Source organism: Danio rerio, chromosome 9, assembly GCF_052040795.2.
Source record: "Danio rerio strain M-AB ecotype USA chromosome 9, GRCz13ab, whole genome shotgun sequence".
NCBI classification, from domain to species: domain Eukaryota; kingdom Metazoa; phylum Chordata; class Actinopteri; order Cypriniformes; family Danionidae; genus Danio; species Danio rerio.
This window is the reverse complement of record NC_141029.1, coordinates 23,729,200-23,753,291: the sequence shown is the minus strand read 5'-3', so window position 1 is coordinate 23,753,291 and position 24,092 is coordinate 23,729,200. Positions and strand designations below refer to the sequence as shown.

Below are 24,092 nucleotides of genomic sequence, written 5' to 3'. Positions count from 1 at the left end.
TGTAGTTTATATGAAATTTTTATTTGTAAATTAATTTTAAGAAAACTAATTAATTTAAAAGTTTGACAAGGTGCTTAGCATTTTGTTATTTTTGTTTTGCATCAAAACAAAATGTAGAAAAGCAGTGATATAAGAAAAAAAAGTGCAAAATAAATAAATTAAAAATAAATGAAAATAGCAAAGATGCATTTTATAACTTTTGGGCCCCATAGCGGGAATTGCTTAGGGCCCCTAATTCACTAAATCCACCACTGCTGATGAGTAAAAAGCCCAAGTGCTGGCTCCAGACATTGCAAAATACTACAACATACTTCAAAAAACAAAACAATATACTATAAGCAGTGTTGACAGATACGTAAAAGACAATAAATTCTTTAGGTAAAGCACACAAATGGGCACAGGTGGACGAGTACACAGTCAAAAAGGTGTACACATAGTGTGTCATTGTTGTAGGCAATATTGTTTTAAGGTAAGGATTGGGTAAAGTGCAGTGCATGCTACATTTTAATGGTATGCAGTGAGGGGTATGGAAAAAGTTTGTGCGAGGTGTGTTGTGTTCATCAGCCTAATTGTGGGTAGAAGCTTTCCTTCAGTTGGCTGCATGACCAGAAGTAGAAAAGTTCAGAAACGTCTGTGGCTTGGGTGTGCGTTGCTGATGATTCTCTTGTCTTACCTCATGCACTGCCTGGTGTAGATCTCCCAGAAGGAGGGATGCTCAGCTCCTACAACAAGGCCTGCTGTTTGCATTTATTTATTTTTTTGTTTAACAATAATTATTTTTTTGGCATTTTACTGAGTAATGAGCATTTGTATTGTTACCACACCATGAAAAGTTGAAACTACCTAATATTTAAGAGTAAAAACTTTTCTTCAGAACCACATGGTCACTATTTAAGGTCGATATCATTTCAGAATGATTAATTGACCTTGTTACACTGAATGTATGACTTCTAACAAGCTGCATATGTTTCCTGGATACTTCGATCAATCACAACATTTTTAAAAAGTACCTTGCGATTCACAGGTGTTTTTCCTTTTTTACACTTCCGAAGTGTATACCAGGACTATGATCTGTGCTCCTACAAATTTGAGTGGTGACAATTTAATTCTACAGATTAACAAAGCAAAATTTAGGCGGCCTACTGACTTTTTAGTAGCAATATTCAAAATATTGTATGATAAAATAATGCTCAGCATAATTGAGTACACCCCATTTAGAAAATGAATATTTTATCCATTTTTTTTTTTTTTGTGAATATAGGCAATGTATTTTGGTGTATTTAAACAAAACTGATTTATTAAACAGATATATTTAATAAAATAATATTTTTGTTCACCAAACAATTTTGAAATTGAAAGATAACACAATTAAATTCAAACAATTAAATTCAACTAAACTTTTCATTTTTTGCTTCTCTTGATTTTTTTTTTATGTGTATTTATTATTTTTCCATAACATATAAATTTGCCTTTACTAGTTTCTGGACTGTTAGAAGTTATTTTGTTAGATAAGCTCCAGATTTGGCTTCATTACTGACTAATCTAATGTATATGCACAAATATAATATTGTACTGCTTCCTATTAAACATCTGAATTTAAAAGATAGATTTGTGAGGGGTGGTCTTATGCTGAGCACTGTAGATAATAAAATGTAAAAAAAATAATAATAATTAAAAAACTGTAAAATAGGGCCACACAAAAAATACCATTAGCTTATACGAACCATTTTGAAACCTAATTTACATAATCAGAAATGCACAATGTGTTGTTTCTAACTACCAAAAATGTCAATAAAAGTTGCTTTGTTATTCTTTTCAACATAATATTTGTGAGTAAAGGGTCAAGGCTTCATAAATTGAAGCATAAATACACAGAAAACACCAATGAATCACAAACTCTGGGAAACTCAATGAAGTTAATTCAATGAAACATTTTACAGTTTAAGACAACAACACTTATTTGTACATTCCAAGAAAGCCAATTTATGTTTATTTAAGAATATAACATAAATGTATGAACATTACACTGAATCACAATTTTTACTATATGACATATTTGTATGTTTTATTTTCAACCAGCCAAATGCTGCAGCAGAAATCCAGCTTCATCAGACCAGAAAAAACTTCTAATTTTATATGATTTCTTTGCTGAGTGTCGTTGCTGTGCTCTTGTGCTTCTGCTGCTGGAGCTCATCTGCTTCACAGTTCACTGTTGTGCCTCCTTTCTAACAAGAAGTTATTTGAGCTACTTTCTTTCAGCTTGACTTTTGTCTGTTCATTCTTCTCTGACCTCTAACTTTCACAAGACATTTTTTTGCCTTCAGCACTTCCTCTCACACTGGATATCATTTCTTTCACAGATTATTGTCTGTAAACCCTAGAAATCGTTCTGTGCAGGAGTTTCAGTTTCTGAATTACTCAGAGCAGCCAATCTGGCCACACTGGTGGTTCTTCCCTATTTTGATGATCTGTTTTGAACTTCAGCAGATAATCTTGGACATTCCATGATCCCTAAAAGAGAACTGAGCTGGCGCCTTGCTATGTGTATATTGTTTGGATAGACAATTGTTTTAACCATCATTTGTTAATCAGGTGTAACTGGAGCTGGATGAGTGTATGTTCACCCAAAAATGACAATTTTGTCATCATTTACTCATTCTTGATTTTTTCCAAACTAGTTGATGTTATTTTTTTTATTTTTGTTGTGTTGTTCTGTTGAACACGAGAAAGTATGTTGTAGAATGCTGGAAACCGAAAGCCATTGACTTCCATAGTATTTGTTTTTCCTATGGAAGTCAACAGGTATGTTTCCACCTAATTTGCTCATCAAATAAGTCATGTTATTTTGTTTAACAGATCACGTGATAACAAAATATAGGCATGATGCATCAGCATTAATGGACTAGCCAGTGGACAGACCGCATTGTAAGACATCTGAAATTTAGTTTTGGTCATTATAAAATCCCTCAATCAATGTCTCTCATCAAAGTGATTGAGTATTATTACCTCCTGGTCTTGAGTGCTCCACAAAAGTGGTCTCACGCTTCCAAAAGTCCCTACGGTTTCCATTATTCTTTAGAAAATATTTTGTACTTAACAGAAAAAAAGAAGAAAATAAACTCAAGTCAAGAGTGAGTAAATTATGACAGAATTTTCATTTTTTTTTGGTGAATCACTTTAATTCTTAAGCATCGATCACACATTGTGCACCTGAACACAGTCCTACAGTGTATTTTACACCCAGTTCAGTTTAGGAGTACATCAGTAAGCTGAAATGAGCTGAATTCATCAAAAATATCAGTCTTAACTGATATTTAAATAATACTATTAAATAATACTGTATAAATAATATTATTTATTGATACAGTTTTATTGTGCAGCATCAATATACATAATTTAATCTTTAAACATTTCCCTTTGAACAAACATGATATGCAAAATTTAAACTATTTTAAACTTTTGATTTTTACATTAAATGCATTGAATCATCTATTTCTTTCAGTTTACAGGAGCCAAACTCATGTGACTATGAGGAAGCAATGACCAACAGAACGTACTCTTTAAACTCTAATACGCAATAGCAAAAGAATTTCCAGATTTCACAAATGCTGGAGAGATACACTTACTGCAGATTCAAGAGACACGAAATGTGAGCTCATATTCTAGTATGATATCAACTGATTATACAGTCCAAAGCATCTAAGCAGAATACGTTTAATGTAAGGACAGTGAACTTCTGGAGTTTACAACCTCTACATAGATTTATGTAAAATACATTTTAAAAATTATATTACATATAGATGTGTAAAACAAACACATCCTGAGATCCTCAGTTTCTAGATTCACGATTTATAGTTAAAAAAACATCTGTTTTGTTCAGAAAACTGCTGATGACATTTCTTAAAAATTTAAAAGTGAAAATCTTGTCATAGCAAATGTCAATTTTTTTTAAATGTTTTTAGACAACACAAGAACAGTTCGTAAACTTCAAAGTTGTTAAGAAAGCAATATTTGCAGTTATAATCCTGAATTTAATCACATGAATTGAAAATATTTGTAATTCTGGCCAACTCTCATTTTATGCAAAATGAAAACACTTTATACGAAATTCAAAAGCAATGTCACACTGTAAAACATCATAGGATTACTTAGACATGACAATGTTTTTAGTAAATTGTGACTTATTAAACTGGGTTAGCATGTTCTAATAAATTAGAAAAGTTACGCAAACTGTTTTAAGTCAGTTTAATATAATGTAAGTTCAAATGACTCATAAGGTTAATTTGATTCAGCTTAAAAATTTAAGGCAACCAGTGTTTTTTTTTTTTTTTTTTTTTTTTTACCGTGCATCAGATCTTTAAAGGATGAAACACATGTGAAAGAAATGTTTTTAATTAATATATACACACACACTACTAGTCAAAAGTTTGGGGTCAGGTTTTTTTCTCTTTTTTTTTAAGAAAATGGTTCTGTTCATTAAGGCGGCATTTATTAAATGTAAAAACATTTTAAATTGTGAAATATTTATTAAAATATTTATTAAAATAACTGCTTTCTTATTGTATGTAGTTTCAAATAAAATTATTTCTCCCCTCATTTTTGCTTCTATTACTATTACTATGAATATTAGTGATTTCTGAACGATCATGTGACTCTGAACACTGGAGTAATGAAGCTGAAAATTCATTTTAAAATCACAGGAATAAATGATTAAATTAAATGATAAACTAATTCTGAACAGTTATTTCATACTGCAAAAACATTTCACTTTAACAGTTTGTACTGTAGTTTTGATTAAACAAATGCAGCCTTGGTGAGCAGGAGAAGCTTATTTTAAAACATTTTAAAATACTGACCCTAAACTAGTATATACATATACTAGTTTATTCAAAACCATTTCTTTTACATCTTACTAAATATTCAGTGTAAAGAATATTGCAAAATCAAAACATATGATTAAAAATGTCCTTCCAATGTGAACTGTGTGAGCTGCGCATGCGTGATACCATAAGGTAGTCACAAATTGTGAAATACTGCTCTTCACGCTATTGTGGTTTAGTAACACTGGAAAGTTGGTGGTTAGTGAGGTCGTTCTGCCAGTAGAGATGTTAGTATATAAGGCTGTCAAACTGGTCAAATCAAGATTCAGAGCTCGCACAATGATCCGAAAGGTATTCACTTTTACCTAACATTTCATTCACTATTTATTTGCAACTAAAATGTCTTTTGTCCAGCAGCCTTATTTATTTAGTTATTTGTTGTCTGACTCATTGTATTGTTCTTTGCTACATTTAAAATTCAAATGCACCTAAAAAGTGTTCACTGCAAAAAATGCTTTTCTTACTTAGAATTCTTGTCTTGTTTCTAGTCCAAATATCTAAATGTTCTTATATCAAGAAGCATTTTCTTAACAAGCAAAACATATTTTAGGAAATAATATGTCAAAAATGTTCCTTAAATCAAGCTAAATAATCTGCCAATAGGGTAAGCAAAATAATCTTATCACAAATCAAAAAACAAGATAATTTTGCTTACCCCATTGGCAGATTATTTTGCTTGATTTGAGGAAAAATGTACTTAATTTTGGCATTTTATTTCTTAAAACAAGATAATATGTTTTGCTTGTCTAGAAAATGCTTCTTGATTTAAGAATTTGTAGATATTTGGACTAGAAACAAAACAAAAAAAGAAAATCATTTTTAACAATATTGAGCTGTTAAAAGAGAGTGTTCTTTTTTCTGCTCTTCTCTCAGAGTGTTACGGACAGTTTTGGGGCAGCCGTGTCCTGTCTGAGCACATCCCATCTGACAGATGAAGTGATCCGAAGGAGCAAGCGGATGATTCTGGACACACTGGGAGTAGGTTTGATTGGAACCAGAACACCGGTCTTTAACACTGTGCTTCAGTGCAGCCAAGTGAGTGTGTGGTGTGGTGTTTGTGTTGAGCACACTGTTCGGTTCTACAGCTTTTATGTCTGACTCTGCTTTGATCATTTATGAATTAGAGGCAGCAAGCGCTGGAGAACAGCAAGGTCTGGGGAAGACCAGGATCATCTCTTCCACCTCAGTATGCTGCTTTTGTTAATGGTGTTGCGGTAAGTCTTTTGAAATTCACTGTAAATACATGAGTTGCAGACAGTATGTTAAACTCACTTCAAGTTACAGGTGAAATCTTGTTTAAGCCGAGTGTAACTTGCTAAAATTAGAAAGTAACTTATTTTTTTATGTAAATAATTTTTAATATCAGTTTGAAAATTAAAATGACTAGTAAAGTTGATGTTTTTTTGTTTTAGTTCAATCATATTAACGTTAAAGTCATTTTAACTTACATTAGATTAAACTGACTTAAAACAGCAAGTTAAATATAAGCCAAGACAGAACTGTATTTTTGTGTAACTTTATTTAAAGTAGTTTCAGTTGAATTCTTAAGACTTTCACTTTTTTTTAAAGGGATAGTTCACTCAAAAATGAAAATTCTGTCATTTCATTTCTGTTGAACACAAAAGAATATGTTTTGAAGAACATTGGAAACTGATAACCATTTGCTTCCATAATACTAGTTTTTCCTACAATGTAAGTCAATTCATTATCTTTTGTGTTTATCAACAAAAAGAAGTGGTTAGGAACAAGTTGAGGGTGAGTAAATGATGTCAGCATTTGCACTTTTTGAAAAAGTGAACTTTAAAAGTTTAAAAAGTGAACTGAAATTTAAGTATAATGCAGTCTCTTTCTAATAAGGAATATGCATGAGTAGTTTGACAGTGTTTTTGGGATATATATTATAGGTGCACTCTATGGATTTTGATGACACCTGGCATCCAGCCACTCACCCGTCAGGCGCAGTGTTGCCAGCTCTCCTGGCACTGGCTGAAACACTGCCTGTTAAACCCTCTGGCCTGGAGCTACTGCTGGCTTTCAATGTGGGCATAGAGATTCAGGGGAGACTGCTGAGGTTTTCCAAAGAGGCACACAACATTCCCAAAAGGTAAAACAGATTTTCAAAAATGTTTTTGACCCCATTTATTTTGATCTAATCATGTAATCTTTTGGCTAGTAGAAATTAGTCGTGATGAAACTGAAACATGGTGTGCAGTATCTGTGGTATAATAAGAGTAATTGAAGAATTCAGATGCAAAAACGTGCCGTCTGAAATTTCTATCAAAAATTTGAAAAAAAAAGTATCCTCCTATGTTTATGATGAGATATTTCACTTTAAAGACCAGGAAAAGGACTTATTATTTGCCATAAAAGTGATATTAATGAACAAACACACAGGAATCTGATAAAAATACTAATTTTAGAGGAAAATTTCAGACGGCATTTAGAGGTTTTTCCATCTGAACTCTTCAATTAGTAATTAAAATATTTCAATTGTTTGTGAAAGTATCATGTAAGTAATTTTATTAAGAAAAACACAAAACATAACTCATAACATATTCAGAAATGCTTAACTAATAATTATTTAATGAATAATCAGTTACATAATACAAAATGTAATTACACTACTATTGGGATTAAAGAGGTGTTTCCGGATGTTTTTGAAACACATTCAAAGCTTTGTATGCTCACAAAGGCTACATTGTTTTGATCAAAATAAAGCAAAATGTGAAATAATATTTCAGTTTAAAATATTGTATATTTCTAGTATTATATATTAAAATAAAATGTGTACAATATAACATTTAAATATAGTGTCTTCCTGTATTGTAGCTTAACACTGAATTTTCAATAGTCATTAGTTTGTCAGTCTCTTGTTTTTTTACTAATAATACTAATAAAACTGTTATACTACTAATTATATTTTTTATTATAATAATACATTTAATTTATAATAATAATTATATTTAATATTTATAAATATTATTTCAAATGTAAACATTTTAAGATTTTCATTATCATTGGTTAAAATTGTGGCGCTGCATAAATAAAATTTGTAAGATTCCTTGATGAATAAAAAATTTCAAAAGAACAACTTATTGGAAATATAAATATTCTGACAAAAGATATAACAAGCTTTAATATCAATGTTGGATCAATTTAACCCATTGCTAGCTGAATAAAAGTGTTACGTGTTACTTAAATTTTTAATGACTTTTAGTTTTAAAAAACTTGAATGTACATCAACTCATTCTCAATAATGTATTTTTAATCAAATAAGTCTTTAACATCTTTAAGTCATAAAATGCAAACACAATGTTTGTAGTGTAAATTCATGTGTACTGAAAAAAAAAATCCTGTTTAAAAAAAAAAAACTTTATTTACATGTGAATGAATGTGAATTTTGATATGTGGCGAGAGATTTCGAGGGTCTTTTTTTCATTGTCAATCACATTATAGGTGCCTGATCCCTCTTGAACTTATGATGTTGAAAATGCAACCCTGCAGATTGAGCTGCCGGTACTTCATCTGCACATATGTATTAGAGTTGACCAGAATTCAGTTCTAATGAGAAACTTTATTGCGGATTTTAATGATTTGCTTTCTGATTAGTTCGACATTGACAGATTGTTTTGTGTGTGTGTGTTTCAGATTTCACCCTCCTGCAGTTGTTGGTGTGATGGGCAGCGCAGCAGCGACAGCTAAACTCCTGCGTCTGCCGGCAGCTCAGAGTATCGCAGCTTTAGCAATCGCCTGCTCATCTGCAGGAGCCCCCATGGCCAACGCTGCCACCCAAACCAAACCCCTCCACATGGGCAATGCTGCCCGGGGCGGTTTAGAGGCATCTCAGCTCGCTCTTTTCGGCCTCGTGGGCAACACACAAATTCTGGATCTTCCATCTGGCTTCGGGTCCTTCTATCCAGATTACGTCCCTCACCCGCTAGCCGAGGTCACCCCTAATTCTCACTACAGATGGGTGCTAGAAGAGCAGGACATCGCGCAAAAACGCTTCCCCGCTCACCTCGGCATGCACTGGGTAGCAGATGCAGCAATAGAAGCGAGGGCCAAATTTTTAGACAAATACCCCAATGCAGACCTCAGTCAAATCAAGAAGATCACTCTCAGAGTTCCCTCGTCCAGATATGTGGACTGTCCACTTCCGGTCACCGAACACCAGGCCAGACACTCTTTCCAGTTCAACTGTTGCACTGCGTTGCTGGACGGCGAGGTCAACGTTCAGTCCTTCAGCAGAGCTCAGATGAACAGAAGCGTCCTGAAAGAGCTGCTGCTGAAAGTAGAGCTGGAGAACCCGCAGGACAATCACTCCAGCTTTCAAAAGATGTATTGTGAAATCACTGTGGAGTCGACGCAAGGGGAAATGTTTACTGCACGCTGCGACACTTTTTACGGTCACTGGAGGAAACCGCTGAGTCAGGAGGACCTGCTGAAGAAGTTCAGGCTCAACGCTTCGTCCGTGCTGCCCAATGAGGTGCTGGAGGAAATCATTTATGCTGTAGATCATCTGGACACTAATCAAGACTGCTCCAAACTCTGGTCATACATGCACTTTAATAAGCACATGGTGCAGAGAGATGAGCGCCGCTGCTTTGCGTTGGCTTGAGTTGATGTTTGAGGCAACGTTCAGGCGGATTTTTGGAGATCAAAAGCTGTACTCATTTTGTTCTCGTTTTAGAAGGATTTGTCAACACAGTTTTGAAGCAGTTTGTGGAAAATACATTTCTGCTGTAAAAATGTATTTATCTATAAATTTAGCATAAAAATATGATGAAAATGTCCTTAGTACTGTTTGTTTTTTTCTGATGAACACAAAAGAAAGTATTTTGAAGAATGTTGACAAACTGGTCAATGTCAGTGGCTTATAAGGCTGTTCAATTAATCACAATTTAATTTCTATTTCAAGTTTGACCTTCAACAATTATGAAAAAAAAATACAATAGAGATAAAATGATTATTACATAACATCTCTTCATTTCCAGCAACGCACGTTCATTTTCTCAGCAAATTGACCTGGATTTCACACAAAAATCTAAAATCATGTCACTTTTCTTTTGTTTTTCAGTTACCCATTCTGCTATGGTACTGATGATTGTTTCATGGTCTTTGAAATGTATTTACATTATTTAAACACAAAAATAAATAATGGTGATTACAATATTTACCAAAATAATTGTGGTTATGATTTTTCCCCATGATCGAGCAACACTAATGGCTACCAGTTTACAAAATATCTTTTGATTCTGAGGATGATTAAATTAACATTTTCGAGTAAACCATCTTCTTCAATCTTCAACCTTGCGTTATAATGGAAAATAAATGTTCAGAATCATTTGGAGATTGGCAAATATTTGTTTTTGGCTGTCTCTACTTGCATTTTAAGTGTATTTGACTGTCAAGATTTTGTTCAAAATATACAGCTTTAAGTTATAGCTCTATAAACTCATGACTTTCTGAATGAAAGGTTTTACACCATTTTGTTTTTAAATATTTTTGTTCAATTGCACCTTTGTTTTATATTCATTTACATACAGTAATAAAGTCACACTACCAAATGCTTAGTTTGTCTTTTTTCATTTTTTATTTTATGGTCTCATGATCACTAAGGCTGCGCTTCTTTAGTTGCAGTAACAACTGGACCGTCTAACGACACACTTTTCTCTTTTTTTATATATTTAAAAAAGTAATTCCTTTTTTATTTGTTATATAGATATAGAGTAGCAGTCAAAAGTCTGGGGTCAGTAGGATTTTTAAATGTTTTAACATCAGCTTCTCCTGCTCACCAAGGCTGGATTTATATCATCAATACAGTACAAATGGTAAAATTGTGAAATGTTATTGCACTATAAAATAACTGTTCTAAAGTAGTTTATCATTTAATTTAATCATTTATTCCAGTGATTTTAATGAAGTTTCAGCTTCATTACTCTAGTCTTCAGAGTCACATGATCCTTCAGAAATCACTCTAATATTAATTATTATAATTATTAATGGTAGTAATAAAAGCAATGATGACTGAAGTAATAACTTTATTTGAAACTACATAGAGTAAGTTATTTAACATTTTAATAAAGATTTTTTTAAATTTTACATTTAGTAAATGCCACCTTAATTACCAGAATAATTTTCTTTAAAAAAAAAAGTGAAAATAAAACAGACCCCAAACTATAGAGCTATGATGTATGTTATTATGATTTTTTTTGTCATTTATGTTGAAGCTAAACTTTCAGCATCATTCCTCCATTCTTCATTATAACACGATCCTTTCCAGAAAATCATTATAATATGCTGATTTGATGCTCAAGAAAAAGTCTTGTTATTATTAATATTATAAATGGCTAATAACAGTTCTGCTGCTGAGTATTATAGTAAAAATAATTTATTTCTAGATTCTTTGCTGAACAGAAAGTAGAAATAGCAATAGTCCTACATTTACAAGTGACTAGTCACTTTTAATCCATTTTATGAAACTTTTCTTAACATATGTTTAAAAAAAAAAAAAGCAATTGTGTACCTTGTCAATTTAATTTGTGCAACAAATACTATGTAGTAATTCTGCTCCTGTCTGTCTTTAGCGGACGAAAATAATCCTGCTAGGAAGATGCTCAGTTGTCAACAACATCAATTATTTAAAATGAAACGATCAGTAAATTTTTAATAAGGGTTGTACTCTTTATTCATTTCTATTAAGTTCTTAATGAGACATTTATGACACTTGGGTTGACTTTGACCTTCTATAGAAACATTAGACAAAATAAGACTTAGCAGGAATTCAGGCAAGCTTCAGCACCTCCTGCACCATCACTCCAATGCCATCATGTATTTCATGCAGTGGAGCATTGCACATGAAAGCACAGGTGGTGACGATCTTATTTTTCTCATCAACATGAGCCTCATCCACATGCTTACATATGTGCTTGCAGCCCAGCTGAGTAATAGCTTCTGCTGTGTCCGGAACACCAGGATACCTGAAGACAAACCTTCCGTCAGTGGGACTCAAACTTAGGTCATATTGTGCAGAAAATTGTATAGGCAGATCTTCGCCTCTCTATTTATTTTTTCGTGTGCATTTCCAGAAATTTGCAAACATATTTTGCTGAAGGAGGACAAATAATTCCAATTGTAACTATACACTGGACAATAAAAATAAGATTTATAAATGTTGAGTTTTTGAAAAATATATACTGAATTCATTTTTTTTTTTTAAATCTATGAAATAATGTATATAACTGTTTCTGCCAGTTACGCTTGCTGTCAACTAGATGAGAAACAAAGTTTAAAACCACACTTAGATAAAACTAACAGTGCTGCCAGATGTAGCAGACTTTTACTAGCCCAAAAGCTGTCCAAAACCTGCCCAAACGCAAAAAACAAATGCCCAAAATTGTAGAATATTTAATTTTAATGTATTTTAAATGAACCTAGTTACTTTAACGGTCATCATTTGTAACAATACAGTAACCAACACCAGCAGTCACAGAACCACAACATAACCGGATCACATCAAAACACTGCCCCACTCTCACCCACACACTGCACTTTATGTTGTATACATTACACTACCTATTGGAGTTATGTTTTACTTTCAAACATGGGTTATACATTCGTCCAATTTGGCGTTTTAAATGTTTTTGAACATAATTAGGTGCTGCTTATCAATCAGACAATGCTTCTGTTTGTTCTTGCTGTTGATTATGAAAAAAAGTGTCATAATAAACCACTGTAAGTTTAACAGCAGGCTCAGCGTGGTGCGCGTGCACATGAAAGGGAGTCAGATGTGTCTGGGGAGTCAGATTTTGATATAATTTTCCTTCACCTCCTCTTGCGGGTGGGCCCACGCGGTTTACGCTATGCACTGGTCTGTACTAACCGAATGGAGTAGAAGCACACAATTGTTTTGTTAAATAAGTTGCATATAAAATTTACGTTGCAAAACCGGCCAAATTTTGACAACCCGCCTATGCCATTTTTTACCCGTAAAATCAAACTTAAAACCACCCAATCTGGCAACACTAAAAACTAATACCATTAAAAAATATTTGTCACTTAAAATTTTATTAAAGTGGAAAACTGTCATTTATAATAGGTCTTAAATTATCAAATATATTTATTTGAGCTATCTGTAAATCTTATTTAGTTTAACTTGATTTATTAAAATAATTGTAAATAATAAAACCTATTTAGATATATTAAAATACTAAAGAAATAAAATCCATTTAAAGTCAGAAAAAATTAGTTAAAACTTCTAATAAAAAGAAAAACAAGTAAACCATATGACAACATGTAAATGATACTAAAGCACAAGTTTGTTTGCATCATTTGCTTGAAATTGAAGTATTTTGCAATATTATACATCTTTTTATTGTCATTTATTATACTAGATACCTTCTTTCTTCAGTAATGTATTCATTTCTTCAAAATCGACTCCACACCTCAAACAGTAACTCATATACAGACTGAAGTTATGACTCAACATTAAATGCATTAAACAGAAGTTGCCGGTGTGCAAATGAGCTTTTTTGCGTGTAATGAAACTTCCCTTTTCAAACAAACCCTTCCCTCTTTTGCCGCTGGACACTCCCACCTAAACAGAGCTGGACTTTTCTTACTTTTTTCAAACTGGAGGTGTGAAAACACCCGATTAAAGAGATTTCTCTGTGTTTATTGTTACCTCTCATCTGTGACATGACCAACGGTCACTTCACAGCCAGGGAAAACTTTGGCCGCCAGCACTGGTGAGATGCAGCACAGGCCGATGGGCTTCTTCTCAGCATGAAAGGCCTGAAGCACTGCTTTCACCTGATCATTGACTGAGCAGTCTTTGCCATCCACTGCCCAGCTGCACAAATTCTTGGCTGCTCCAAAACCACCTGCAAAACCATAGCAGATTTTAGATAAAAGGCCAATCTGAAGTGATGCTCGAATATTCTTCCTAAAGCAGCACAAATAAGAGCAGTTTGCTGACCAGGGAAGATGATGGCATCCAGATCCTTCACATTGAGCTGGCTGAGGTCTTCAATTTCACCCCGGGCCAGTCTGGCACTTTCCACTAGCACATTTCTCTTCTCCTCTGTTGGAGAGCCTTTCAGATGATCCACAACGTGCATTTGGTCAGTGTTGGGTGCAAACATCTTGACCTGTGGGAAGAGTTCAACTATTACTGAAGTCTTGTGAAAAAGAAACACATAAGACAATAAGACGATAACCAAAGCTAAAAATACACTCTGCTGTACGATGTTTAATAATTGAAATGCATTGCTTGTGAAGATGTTATACAGAAAAGACAGCCTGTCCATTCATATACAGGTCTGTTTGACCTAGAAGAGAGACCTTGAAAAATCTTAAGAATGCATAGTGAGGGAAGAAAAAAATCTCAATTGTATTTATGCATGCAAGTATGAATGAATGAATGAATGAATGAATGAATGAATGAATGTCCACAGTTTTTACCTGGAATTCATAAATCTTTAAAATACCTAGTTTTTTAAGGAATGAACAAAAAATACAATTACTTTATTTTATTTTTATTTATTAAGCATAGTTTTTAACTTCTAAAAAAATACAACTTTTGCTTTGTGTATTATTTTCAGTGTATTTATATTACAAAGTTCATCATCTTATCATTTGTACTGTAATATTTACTCAGATTTTAACATTTCAAAAAGATGACTTTTTCTAATGAAAGATTTCTATGCTTTGTGATATTAAAATAATAGGGTAGATTCACAGGGACTTTTAATTTTCAGCCAGACAGCCTAAGCACTTCTGGTGAACTGTATTTCTATTATAAAACTGCCACGCTTAAGGTCTGATTTCTTTTAAAAAATCAGTGATCTTCTCTGCCTGTTAGATATATGATATGCAGTGAGTCTCAGACAGGACAAGAAGCATTGCATTGCATTAAATTCCATTTCCCCCTGCCATGTCTTTAAAATATGACTGTTTACTTTACCCCGGTATTTTCAATGGAGTTTCTTAGTTAGCCTGCTGATACTGACTGCGCTAGCGTTTACACGTCTTTCATCTTGTTTTAAGCTTGAACAACTAAATGAACGCTTAAGTTCATTTACCTGAATGTATTTTAATTACATTACAACATCGATGTTGTAAAAGGAGCCTTATGACATTGAAAATAGTCGCATTAAGATCTCACCGGACGTTTATTATTGACTGAAAAACACTAGCTGTGCATAGAGCTCATTGACAAACTATGGTAATTTGGTGAATACTTCAAACTGAAATAGAAACAACCATTGCTTGAAATTAAGTAAGAGTGAAAGAGGACACATTTCAGTTTTACTGTAATATGCAGGTTTCCTTAAAAAAATTATAATATTAAACTTTAATAATATTAATATTTTTTTGCAAACCGAATAAATAGATATATCTCTGCAAATAGCAGAAAATAACCTGCAGAAATGTTCTTGCAGGAAATGTAATTTTGAACGTTCATGGAAAATAACTTGTATCTTCAGAAAACTTATAATAAAAAGTGCAAAATAATAACTGGCACCTCCAGTGAAAAAAAAATATTCGAGTGTGTGTGTGTGTGTGTGTGTGTGTGCGTGTTATTTTATTATGATAGAACTTTGGTGATGCATTCTGCTGTGGCGACCTAGGAGCTTTTGTACACTGGGAAATTAGTCAAATAAACCAAAGTGAGGGATTGATGGTCAAAGCACATTTGTCTACAAACTTATTTGCGAAGGTAAAAATGAAGTACACGAACGTTGGCCTTTGAATCACCTCTGTTCCCACCGGAAACAAAATCTCCATGACGCATCAGAGTCGCTTTCTCTTTGGAGAGACCGTGATGAGTTCATGGCGCCTCTCATGTGAACAAAAGCACTCACTGCCCTGTCACTAAGAGCTCAGTCTGCCCTACAGACGGTGTAAAAAGGTCTCTCCACACGCAGAAGTATGTTTTAAAGGGATTTTATAGTATTAACAGGATTTTAGAAACGAATGAAGAAATTGCGTCAGTTATGAATTTTGCTTTCGCTTTCTTTTCGATTGATCGCCCAGCCCTATCTCAAAGGCGTATATACTAACACAAACCAATGTAACATTCAACAAACATCAATGAGAAGCTCCTGGTTAGGTTCTCTATGGTTTTAGTTGAAAAATATATCCATTTTATACAATAACGCTACACATTATGAATGTATATCGAGGGCAAGTAATTTCGGTTCTAAGTAGAACCAACCTGATAAGGTGTGTAGAAGTTATGCTCTGTTTATAGTCCTATACACAGTGAACACTAAGCTGAGAGCCAGTGGTTCGGACAAACTTACAGTGGCTTGCTGACGGCTCAGATGAACCAGAACCGCAGACGCCTCATGGATTTCACTTCCATCAAACACTCCGCAGCCCGCCAGCACGACAGCAACACGCTTCCCCATGCTTTTAAACTGGAACCACGAACTCAACAAAATTAAAGTGAACTTGAAGGTTGCGAACTTCCGAGGTTCGTGAATGAACAGCGCCTCTACCCACTGCGGACGGAAGAGAGTCTGACACCGTCGACGTTACAACTCCTAAATGAATCCTTTAATCGAGTCATTTTAAATGAATCTTCTTAAACAAGTCTTTTGAACAGTCAAACGGTTCATTGTGAATAAATGAACAAATATTTGTGCAAATAAAGAACAAATAAAATGTTACATAAAATACTTTTAAGTAAAATAATATACATATCTAAATCTTTAAAAACAAAAACAAAATAGATAAAAAATGTTTTAATTAATTAAAAAGAACTAGAGGTTTTCCTGTAGTTTATATTTTTCTATCAAAGATAGAAGACTAATTGCACTTTTTGTTTTCATTATCTTAAGGGATTTTATATAGGAAAGAATCTCATTATAAAAAGTACAAAAAAATTGGTTTCACCATCAAATATTTTTTTATTTAGGTAAGTAAACTTTTCCACGCAGTTGTTGATTAGGAAGGCATCGTCTTTATTGTCTAGTGCAAGTCCATAAAGGACGTGATTCACATTAAAGATCCTTAGACGTGGAATCTTTGGGTAAAGCCAGTCATAAACGTCTGACCATAGCTTCAGTCCAGGAATAAAGCAAACAAACACATTCTTTCATAATTTGGCAGACTTAAACATATTTGTTTGAAATATTTACTGAAATAAAATATTTATAACCAAGGTGTTAATGTTAGTATTGTATTTACACATTAAAAACTATATTTGGGTTTAAAATTACTTAATTAAATTAACATTTAATAACATGAAAATATAACAAACATAGGACTATTATATTTATTTATTTATGCAAGAAAGAACATTTACTAAGATACAGTATGACTCGTGGAAATGAATCAGATCGCTCGCTGTGGAACTTTTATTTTGAAATCAGTCTTTTTACCAAACGATGTCGTTTCCTTTTCTTAGCAACACATTTGACATACATGCATGGGCTGTAGTTTATTTAGATGTTGTGATACGTTTATTGATTACCATATCACAAGAACGTGGCTATGAAAGTCAGTTGCATTAAATTCCTTGATGCATTTGCGGTCATTGTGTAGTTTACTCAGAGTATTATACTGGGCATGAGTAATTCATTCTAGCTAGCTTGCTAGCTAATAACCTTCCAAGGCAGCAGCATCAAACAGTCGTGTAACGATGGCAGGACTGTATCGAGCTCTTCTGACATCTGCCTCCAATGTTTCAAAGGTGAGCTATTTTCACATATCAGCATCGTCGGAAAACAATAATAACTGATTTTAATTGTTCAACCTTTTAAAACTAATTGCAGAATTTGACACAAGTCTCTCCATGTCGAACTAAATTCACGAAGAGTCGCATCTCTCCACAGGTTTGTGGCTGGTAAACTGCAAATATAGTTTTATTGTTTTCAACCCACTAAACGTAATAACATCACCGCATATTCGCCCCTCAGGTGTTTGAAGAGCGAGCCAAAGAGCATGACAAGTATGGGGGAGACCCAGAGCAGCCACATAAACTGCATATAGTGACACGGGTGAAGAGCACGATGAGACGGCCATACTGGGAAAAGAAAGTGGTGAAGAGTTTGGGGCTCATGAAGGTAGGACGCTATCTTCATTTGTTTGAAAAGGATTACAGTTTTCGAAACATTATAATTTTATAAATTCTTTATTGATTTTCATCACCAGTCACATGAGCCCCGTGTCCACAAGAACACCCCCTCAGTGAACAATCTACTCAAAATCATCAAGCATCTGGTTAGGTACGTTAGAATTTTGCAATTCTTGACACTTTGAAAACTGTTGACAATAAACATGGCCATTTAAACAATCTCTATAACTGCAGGATTGAGCCACTCAAGCTTCCTCATGGATTACCGGCTGAAGAAGACATGGCCAACACACATCTGAACAGCAGAGGAGAGCTGGTGGTCAAACGTCTCCTCAAACCACTGGAGAAAAAGGCCATTGAGTCATAGAACATTGATCTGACCTACTGTCTGCATGTGTATCGTTCTACTTGTTTAATAAAGATTTAAAAAAAAAACTAGATCTTTCTCATAAATAGTTAATGTCCATTTGTAACAGCAGTCATTAATATCACCTATTAATATAGTGACATTAATATCACTAGTTAAATCACTGTTACATTCAAAGAGACAATCTTTACACAGAGGAACAGAACACACATATTAAATATTTTTTTTATTAAGTCCTGTACTGCTAGCAAAAGAAAAATCCTCCTCTTCCTTCACATCAATGGGAGAAAGGGGTGTTGATTCTTACTGAAATGCAGAAATTTGCTTCCTTGGCACTTGTTTGCTGTTCACTGAACTGAGCATCAGTTCGTCAGAGGCAAAAATATGGATGTTTGTGTTTGCACCATCATTGAAATGTCAGCTTACAGTTCCATCCTTTAGAAACTTCACCTTCATTATTAAATAAATCAGAGACTGACTCTTCACTAGTTATGCTCAACAGAAAGAGCACACTTCCGGACAGTAAACTTAAAGGGATAACAAAAAGTAGTGATATACTATCAGTGAATGCTTGGTCATCATGAAATGATCAAATAAAGAGTAAAGGTCAAAGACAGGAAATTAAACAGACACTGTGGTGTTACACAAATTAAAAACACAGTGTTACAAGATTTAGGACTGTTATGTAGGAAGCCCTGAGAAAGACGGAGCTTGATGTTTTAGTCCTCTAATCTTCATCAGATTCAGAGTCCGAGTCATACGCTTTCCCTCTGATGGTCTTTTTCTCCACTTTGGTGAACTTTGACCCTGTCTTCTGTCCAACTGTTGGCGGCTCCAGAAGATTCCCACTAGGAGGAGAAAAGATTCACACATACAAGTGTTTTCTAACTTCTTATTCATCAAATAAAGATTATATTGATTAGTAGTGATTATAAAGACATTTAAATGCCAGCAATACAAGGGACTACACTCACTGCCACTTTATTAGGTACAACTGTCCAACTTCTCGTTAATGCAAATTTCTAATCAGCCAATCACATGGCAGCAACTCGATGCATTTAGGCATGTAGACATGGGGTTCGTTCTTCGTATGTGGATTACTCAGTTAGCTGGATTTGGATATTGACGATTTGACACGATCCAGGATCGTTTCGTTCTTCAAAGCAGATCCGAGAGTTGTTGTCATGGCAACAGATCTGCTAGGTCAAACCTGATCGGGAGCAGGTTCAATTCATATAAACAGGATTAGATCGGCTCAGTTCAAGCAAAGATAATACAAAGTATGTACCGAATTCTGATATTTTCTTACAGTAGTAGTTATATACACTTGGGAAAATAGTAAATATTTTTTAACTATATATATATATATATATATATATATATATATATATATATATATATATATATATATATACATATATATATATATATATATATATATAAAGTTATAGTTATTAATAAAATAAATAAAGTTATACATAATAATAAAACTTATGCAATCTGCACCCTCGAAATAAAAGTACAAAGACTGCCACCTGGCGGTGCAAAGAGAACACTTATTGATATGAACTTTTTAGATCGCTTTAGTACAAATTGTGTATAATAAAAATGCAGAATATGTGACTTTTTTTAAAGCAATAATACATTTATGCAGTCATAAACATGTTTTGACAGTTAATATGCCAGTGATTTGATGCTTCGCAAAAATTGTAGACGCCTTTACCAATATCAAAATGCTTTTGTAAACAACCAGTTATTCATTACACCGATTAAAAAACGGCTACAATAATAAAGAAAATCTTTTCTAAATGTAGAACTAAATACATTGATTTGCATTGAAATACATGATGAATACACTTGACACATGAAAGTGTAAAGCCTGCAGCTCACAACAAATGTGAAGTTACTGCGTGTCATATTTAACAAACGGTTTACTGCTAATTTGATGTAATTTTGCTCACATGGATAATTGAATATTAATCAGATGATGTCATTACGCTGCTGTGCCGTCAGCCAATCGTTGCATTGCTGATCATGATTTCGAGGATCGATAGATCTGTCCTTCACAACACACGCAGCGATCTCAGATCAGTTTATCCAGACATTCTAATCTGATTCGCGAACTTGTTTGAAGAACCAAATTAGCGAGAGATCAGTTATCAAGATTAAAAGATCCAGGATCTGCCAAATCATCTTAGATTATTTAAGCGAGGTACGAAGAACTGACTCATGGTTAAGATGATCTGCTGCAATTCATAGCATCACAGTGGGGAAGACAGTTGAATTTGAGCATGGCATGGTTGTTTGGCCAGACATGCTGGTCTTGAGTATTTTAGAAACAGCTAATCTACCTGGATTTTCACACACAACCATCTCTAGGGTTTACAGAGAATGGTCAGAAAATATCCAGTGAGCGGCAATTCTGTGGGCGCAAATGCCTTGTTGATGTCAGAGGAGAATGGCCAGACTGGTTTGAGCTGATAGAAAAGCAACAGTTGCTCAAATAACCACTCGATATTAGGTATGTAGACGAGCATAACGCATGACACGTCCAGTCTTAAGGCGGATGAGCTACAGCAGCAGAAAACCACACAGGTGCCACTCCTTTTAGCTAAGAATAGGAAACTGAGGCTACATTTGGAACAGGCTCACCAAAATTGGACAATAGAAGACTGGAAAAATGTTGCCTGGTCTGACGAGTCTTGATTACTGGCCTTCGTAGTCACCAGATCTCAATCCAATAGAGCACATTTGGGATGTGGTGGAACAGGAGATTTTCATCATGGATGTGCAGACGACAAATCTGGAGCAACTGTGTGATGCTATCATGTCAACATGGACCAAAATCTCTAAGGAATATTGCCAGTGTATATAAATGCCTTCATCCATTTTTCATTTATGAGGAAACCTGAAGATTGTACAGGAATAAACCTATTCTAGATGCAATGCCCTGATGCATTTAATAGAAACTTGTGATGTGTGTGATGATTTATAAAAGTGTGAAAAAGCTCATTAAAGATTACGAAAAAGTTAAATATTCTAAACATTAATCTGCAATATTACAATATTACGCTGACCTGTAGTTTATGATGTCAGAACAGCCCAGTCTCCACTCCAGCATTTCAGTAGGAAACTCATCGGTGTTGCCCAGATCGCTGAAACCCACAATATAATCTTTGGTCTTGCCGTCCTTCACCAGTGCCAATGTTGGAATGACTTTAATCCTCAGCCTCTCTGTAAGGAAAGGAGCCTTCTCCACATTCAGCTTGATGAACTTCGTTTCCAGATGCTTCTTAGCCAAAATAGCTAGGTGCTTGTCCAAAATCTTGCATCTTTGGAAAATAACATAAAAAATGACTGATTTATAATATGACAGTCAAGCAAAACAAATGTGTCCTGACATACCTGAAGGTGGAGTCTCTGTAGAAATGACAGACCACACTTTTGCTTTCTTTCACCTCTGGAAAGAAGTCTTTCTCACTTGGGATCTCTCTGTATTCGCCATGCCCTTTAGAGATCCACTCCTAAGAACAAACGCATAAAACAGAGTTCACAATGTTTAATCACACATATACATGTCACTTAATATAGGTCACTCTTACACTTACAACTCTTAATACACTCATCTGGCTTTAGCCTAAGAATGGGTGTATTTAACCATTTTTGGACATTAGGAAAATTTGTATAAAAGGTTTACATTTTATACTTCATTACAGTGTGTACATTTTAATAACACAGGGATTTTCATCAGCTCAACTAAGAAAACACTCACCAAATGAATCGATTATCAGAATAACTGTTAGATGCAACATTAAAAGATGTATTCAAAACCACACATAAGTCACCTGCTTCTGTTTCTGAGCTTTCTTAAGGGCCTCGAGTCTTCTCTCCTTCAGCAGCTCCAGCTCGTCTTCATCCATGCGCTCCAGCTTCTCCAGCTCAGCATCCAGCTGCTCCTCCACCATCCGTGCTGACTGAAGCACCTGCTGCTCCAGAGCCTTCGCTACAATATCCATCGACTGACTGGCCATTTCTCTCACACTGCCTGCTACAGATATGGCAGTGTTTGACAAGACATGACACTTCACTTCAAAATAGTATACAGTGAAAAAGAAGATATTAAAACATAAATGCTTTTCTACACTAAACCAGTACCAGTTTTACACTCTCAAGGCAAGAGCCTGCAGATGAATAGGGCAAAAATTAACCATTATTTTGCCAGTTGATCAAATGCATTAAGAATTCTTCTAAAATGTCATGTTTAAATATGCTAATTAGAAATTTAATTAAATATAGACTAGTTCGTAGATTTTACAGAGAAGATTTTGGGATTCTTTTTTAATCAACCATACAATAATTCACAAAATAAAATGAATCAATGAATTGTATATCATCGGGTTAATTACACATGTACAAGCCTCTGTAAAAGCCTTTAGAATATAGACATGAATAAAACTAAAAAATTGGTCTGTGTTTGCTACTGATGTAGAGATTTATTGTTAAGTGCAGGAGAAAAAATCTAATTTTAAGAAAATGGCATTTAAAATATACTGTAATTTACAAGTAAAGGATAAATAAATTACAAAAGAATTTTTATTCTTTGGTGAACTGACGTTATCCCTTTAAGCAGAATAAAGGGAACATACATTTTGTAAGATTTATTTGCATTAACTAAAACACTTTATGAAAGACCAAAAAGCACAATATATGAAAATAGCTACGTACATAAAAAAAAAAACAACCGTGTTTAGCCCGCAATGTCTTGACCAAAAGAACTGTCACTCACCTGACAGGCCTCACGACAACATGACATTAACGTTACTAAGGTTTCTGAGGGGGGGAATTCTACTTAGTTGCAACTGCTATGGTTTAACTGCATACAACAAATCAGTGAACAATGCTTGTGTGTAAAAGGTGTGGCATGGCATATTCAAAGGATTCTTGGACTTCATGTGCTTTCTGTTATCACAACAATAGAGATGCTGGTAGTCGGCCATACAGCAAACATGCTAACTTAGCTTTAACGTCTGCGTCAGACATGTGATGGTTAGAATTGACATTACGTTTTTATAAATTTCAGATATTTCATACTGTCGAGTTTTGGAAATGATGTTTGACTTTGTGTCTATTCGTGCTAGAATTATCGAAGGTAAGTGTTAGTCCTCGCTAACAAACACCGTGGTAACGGCTCATTTGGTCCCAACACTATCATCAGCGGTTAATCAGAAAAACGACACACACTCCGCAGTGCAACAATAACAAACTATACTCAGTTTATTCTACGTACAATTTTAAATCTGTTAACATTTCTTTAGATGTTCAATGGAAACGGCACTTACCAACGCTGTATAATTTCTGAAAGGCGGCACACTGACGCAGGGCTTCACGCAAAGGCGTCGACTGATTACGTCACTCACACGTAGCGCTTTGTGACGTATTTCAGAATGTACAAAATTTATTATTTAACTCATCTGTCATAAAATCATTGTTAAATATGAACGTTTCACGATAACATTGCTTATACTAGTTTTAAAAAATGCACGTCACTTATTTTAATCATTATATTAATTAACAAAAGGTGCCATGTTTTCAGACCAATATGTTTATTTTATACAACATCCTGTTAATGCAATTAAGAAATGACCTTTTTAAAAAAATAAAAAATAAATAAATAATAGTTTTACACTACAATATATTTTATTTGAGCTCCGTGAATGGACCTTCATAAATCCAGAAAAGCTTGATTTTCACACACGCAGTT

General features: G+C 34.2%; 4 protein-coding genes and 1 long non-coding RNA gene across 7 annotated transcripts in view; 3 read left to right on the top strand and 2 right to left on the bottom strand.

The window, feature by feature from the left end:
• LOC147842349 (uncharacterized) overlaps positions 1 to 24,092 on the top strand; it is a 736,864-nt gene that overhangs the window by 649,473 nt on the left and 63,299 nt on the right. The gene's annotated exons all lie outside the window — the stretch shown is intronic.
• acod1 (aconitate decarboxylase 1) lies at positions 4,965 to 10,795 on the top strand. Its single transcript, NM_001126456.2, is given in 5 exon segments — positions 4,965 to 5,171; positions 5,754 to 5,915; positions 6,005 to 6,094; positions 6,785 to 6,984; positions 8,529 to 10,795. Coding segments are annotated over 5 exon segments (1,434 nt in total). The 5' UTR covers positions 4,965 to 5,159; the 3' UTR covers positions 9,499 to 10,795.
• zgc:162944 lies at positions 11,541 to 16,417 on the bottom strand. Its single transcript, NM_001126455.1, is given in 4 exon segments — positions 11,541 to 11,860; positions 13,564 to 13,762; positions 13,858 to 14,029; positions 16,187 to 16,417. Coding segments are annotated over 4 exon segments (675 nt in total). The 5' UTR covers positions 16,295 to 16,417; the 3' UTR covers positions 11,541 to 11,664.
• mrpl30 (mitochondrial ribosomal protein L30) lies at positions 17,277 to 18,399 on the top strand. The gene is made up of 5 exons (NM_001020761.2): positions 17,277 to 17,580; positions 17,663 to 17,722; positions 17,807 to 17,953; positions 18,042 to 18,115; positions 18,199 to 18,399. The coding sequence occupies exons 1-5, from the start codon at positions 17,530 to 17,532 to the stop codon at positions 18,329 to 18,331; spliced, it is 465 nt and encodes a 154-aa protein (NP_001018597.1). The 5' UTR covers positions 17,277 to 17,529; the 3' UTR covers positions 18,332 to 18,399.
• On the bottom strand, positions 18,514 to 23,743 carry txndc9 (thioredoxin domain containing 9). Of its 3 annotated transcripts, none has more exon segments than NM_200021.2 (5): positions 18,514 to 19,179; positions 21,409 to 21,663; positions 21,737 to 21,855; positions 22,177 to 22,379; positions 23,671 to 23,743. In NM_200021.2, coding segments are annotated over 4 exon segments (681 nt in total). In that variant the 5' UTR covers positions 22,363 to 22,379; positions 23,671 to 23,743; the 3' UTR covers positions 18,514 to 19,058.

Bases quoted from the DNA above. Each gene is read 5' to 3' on its own strand.
- mrpl30 (NM_001020761.2), top strand. From the start codon at position 17,530: ATGGCAGGACTGTATCGAGCTCTTCTGACATCTGCCTCCAATGTTTCA. The intron at 17,723-17,806 runs GTTTGTGGCTGG...TTCGCCCCTCAG, and splicing joins AGAGTCGCATCTCTCCACAG to GTGTTTGAAGAGCGAGCCAA. The intron at 17,954-18,041 runs GTAGGACGCTAT...TTTCATCACCAG, and splicing joins AGAGTTTGGGGCTCATGAAG to TCACATGAGCCCCGTGTCCA.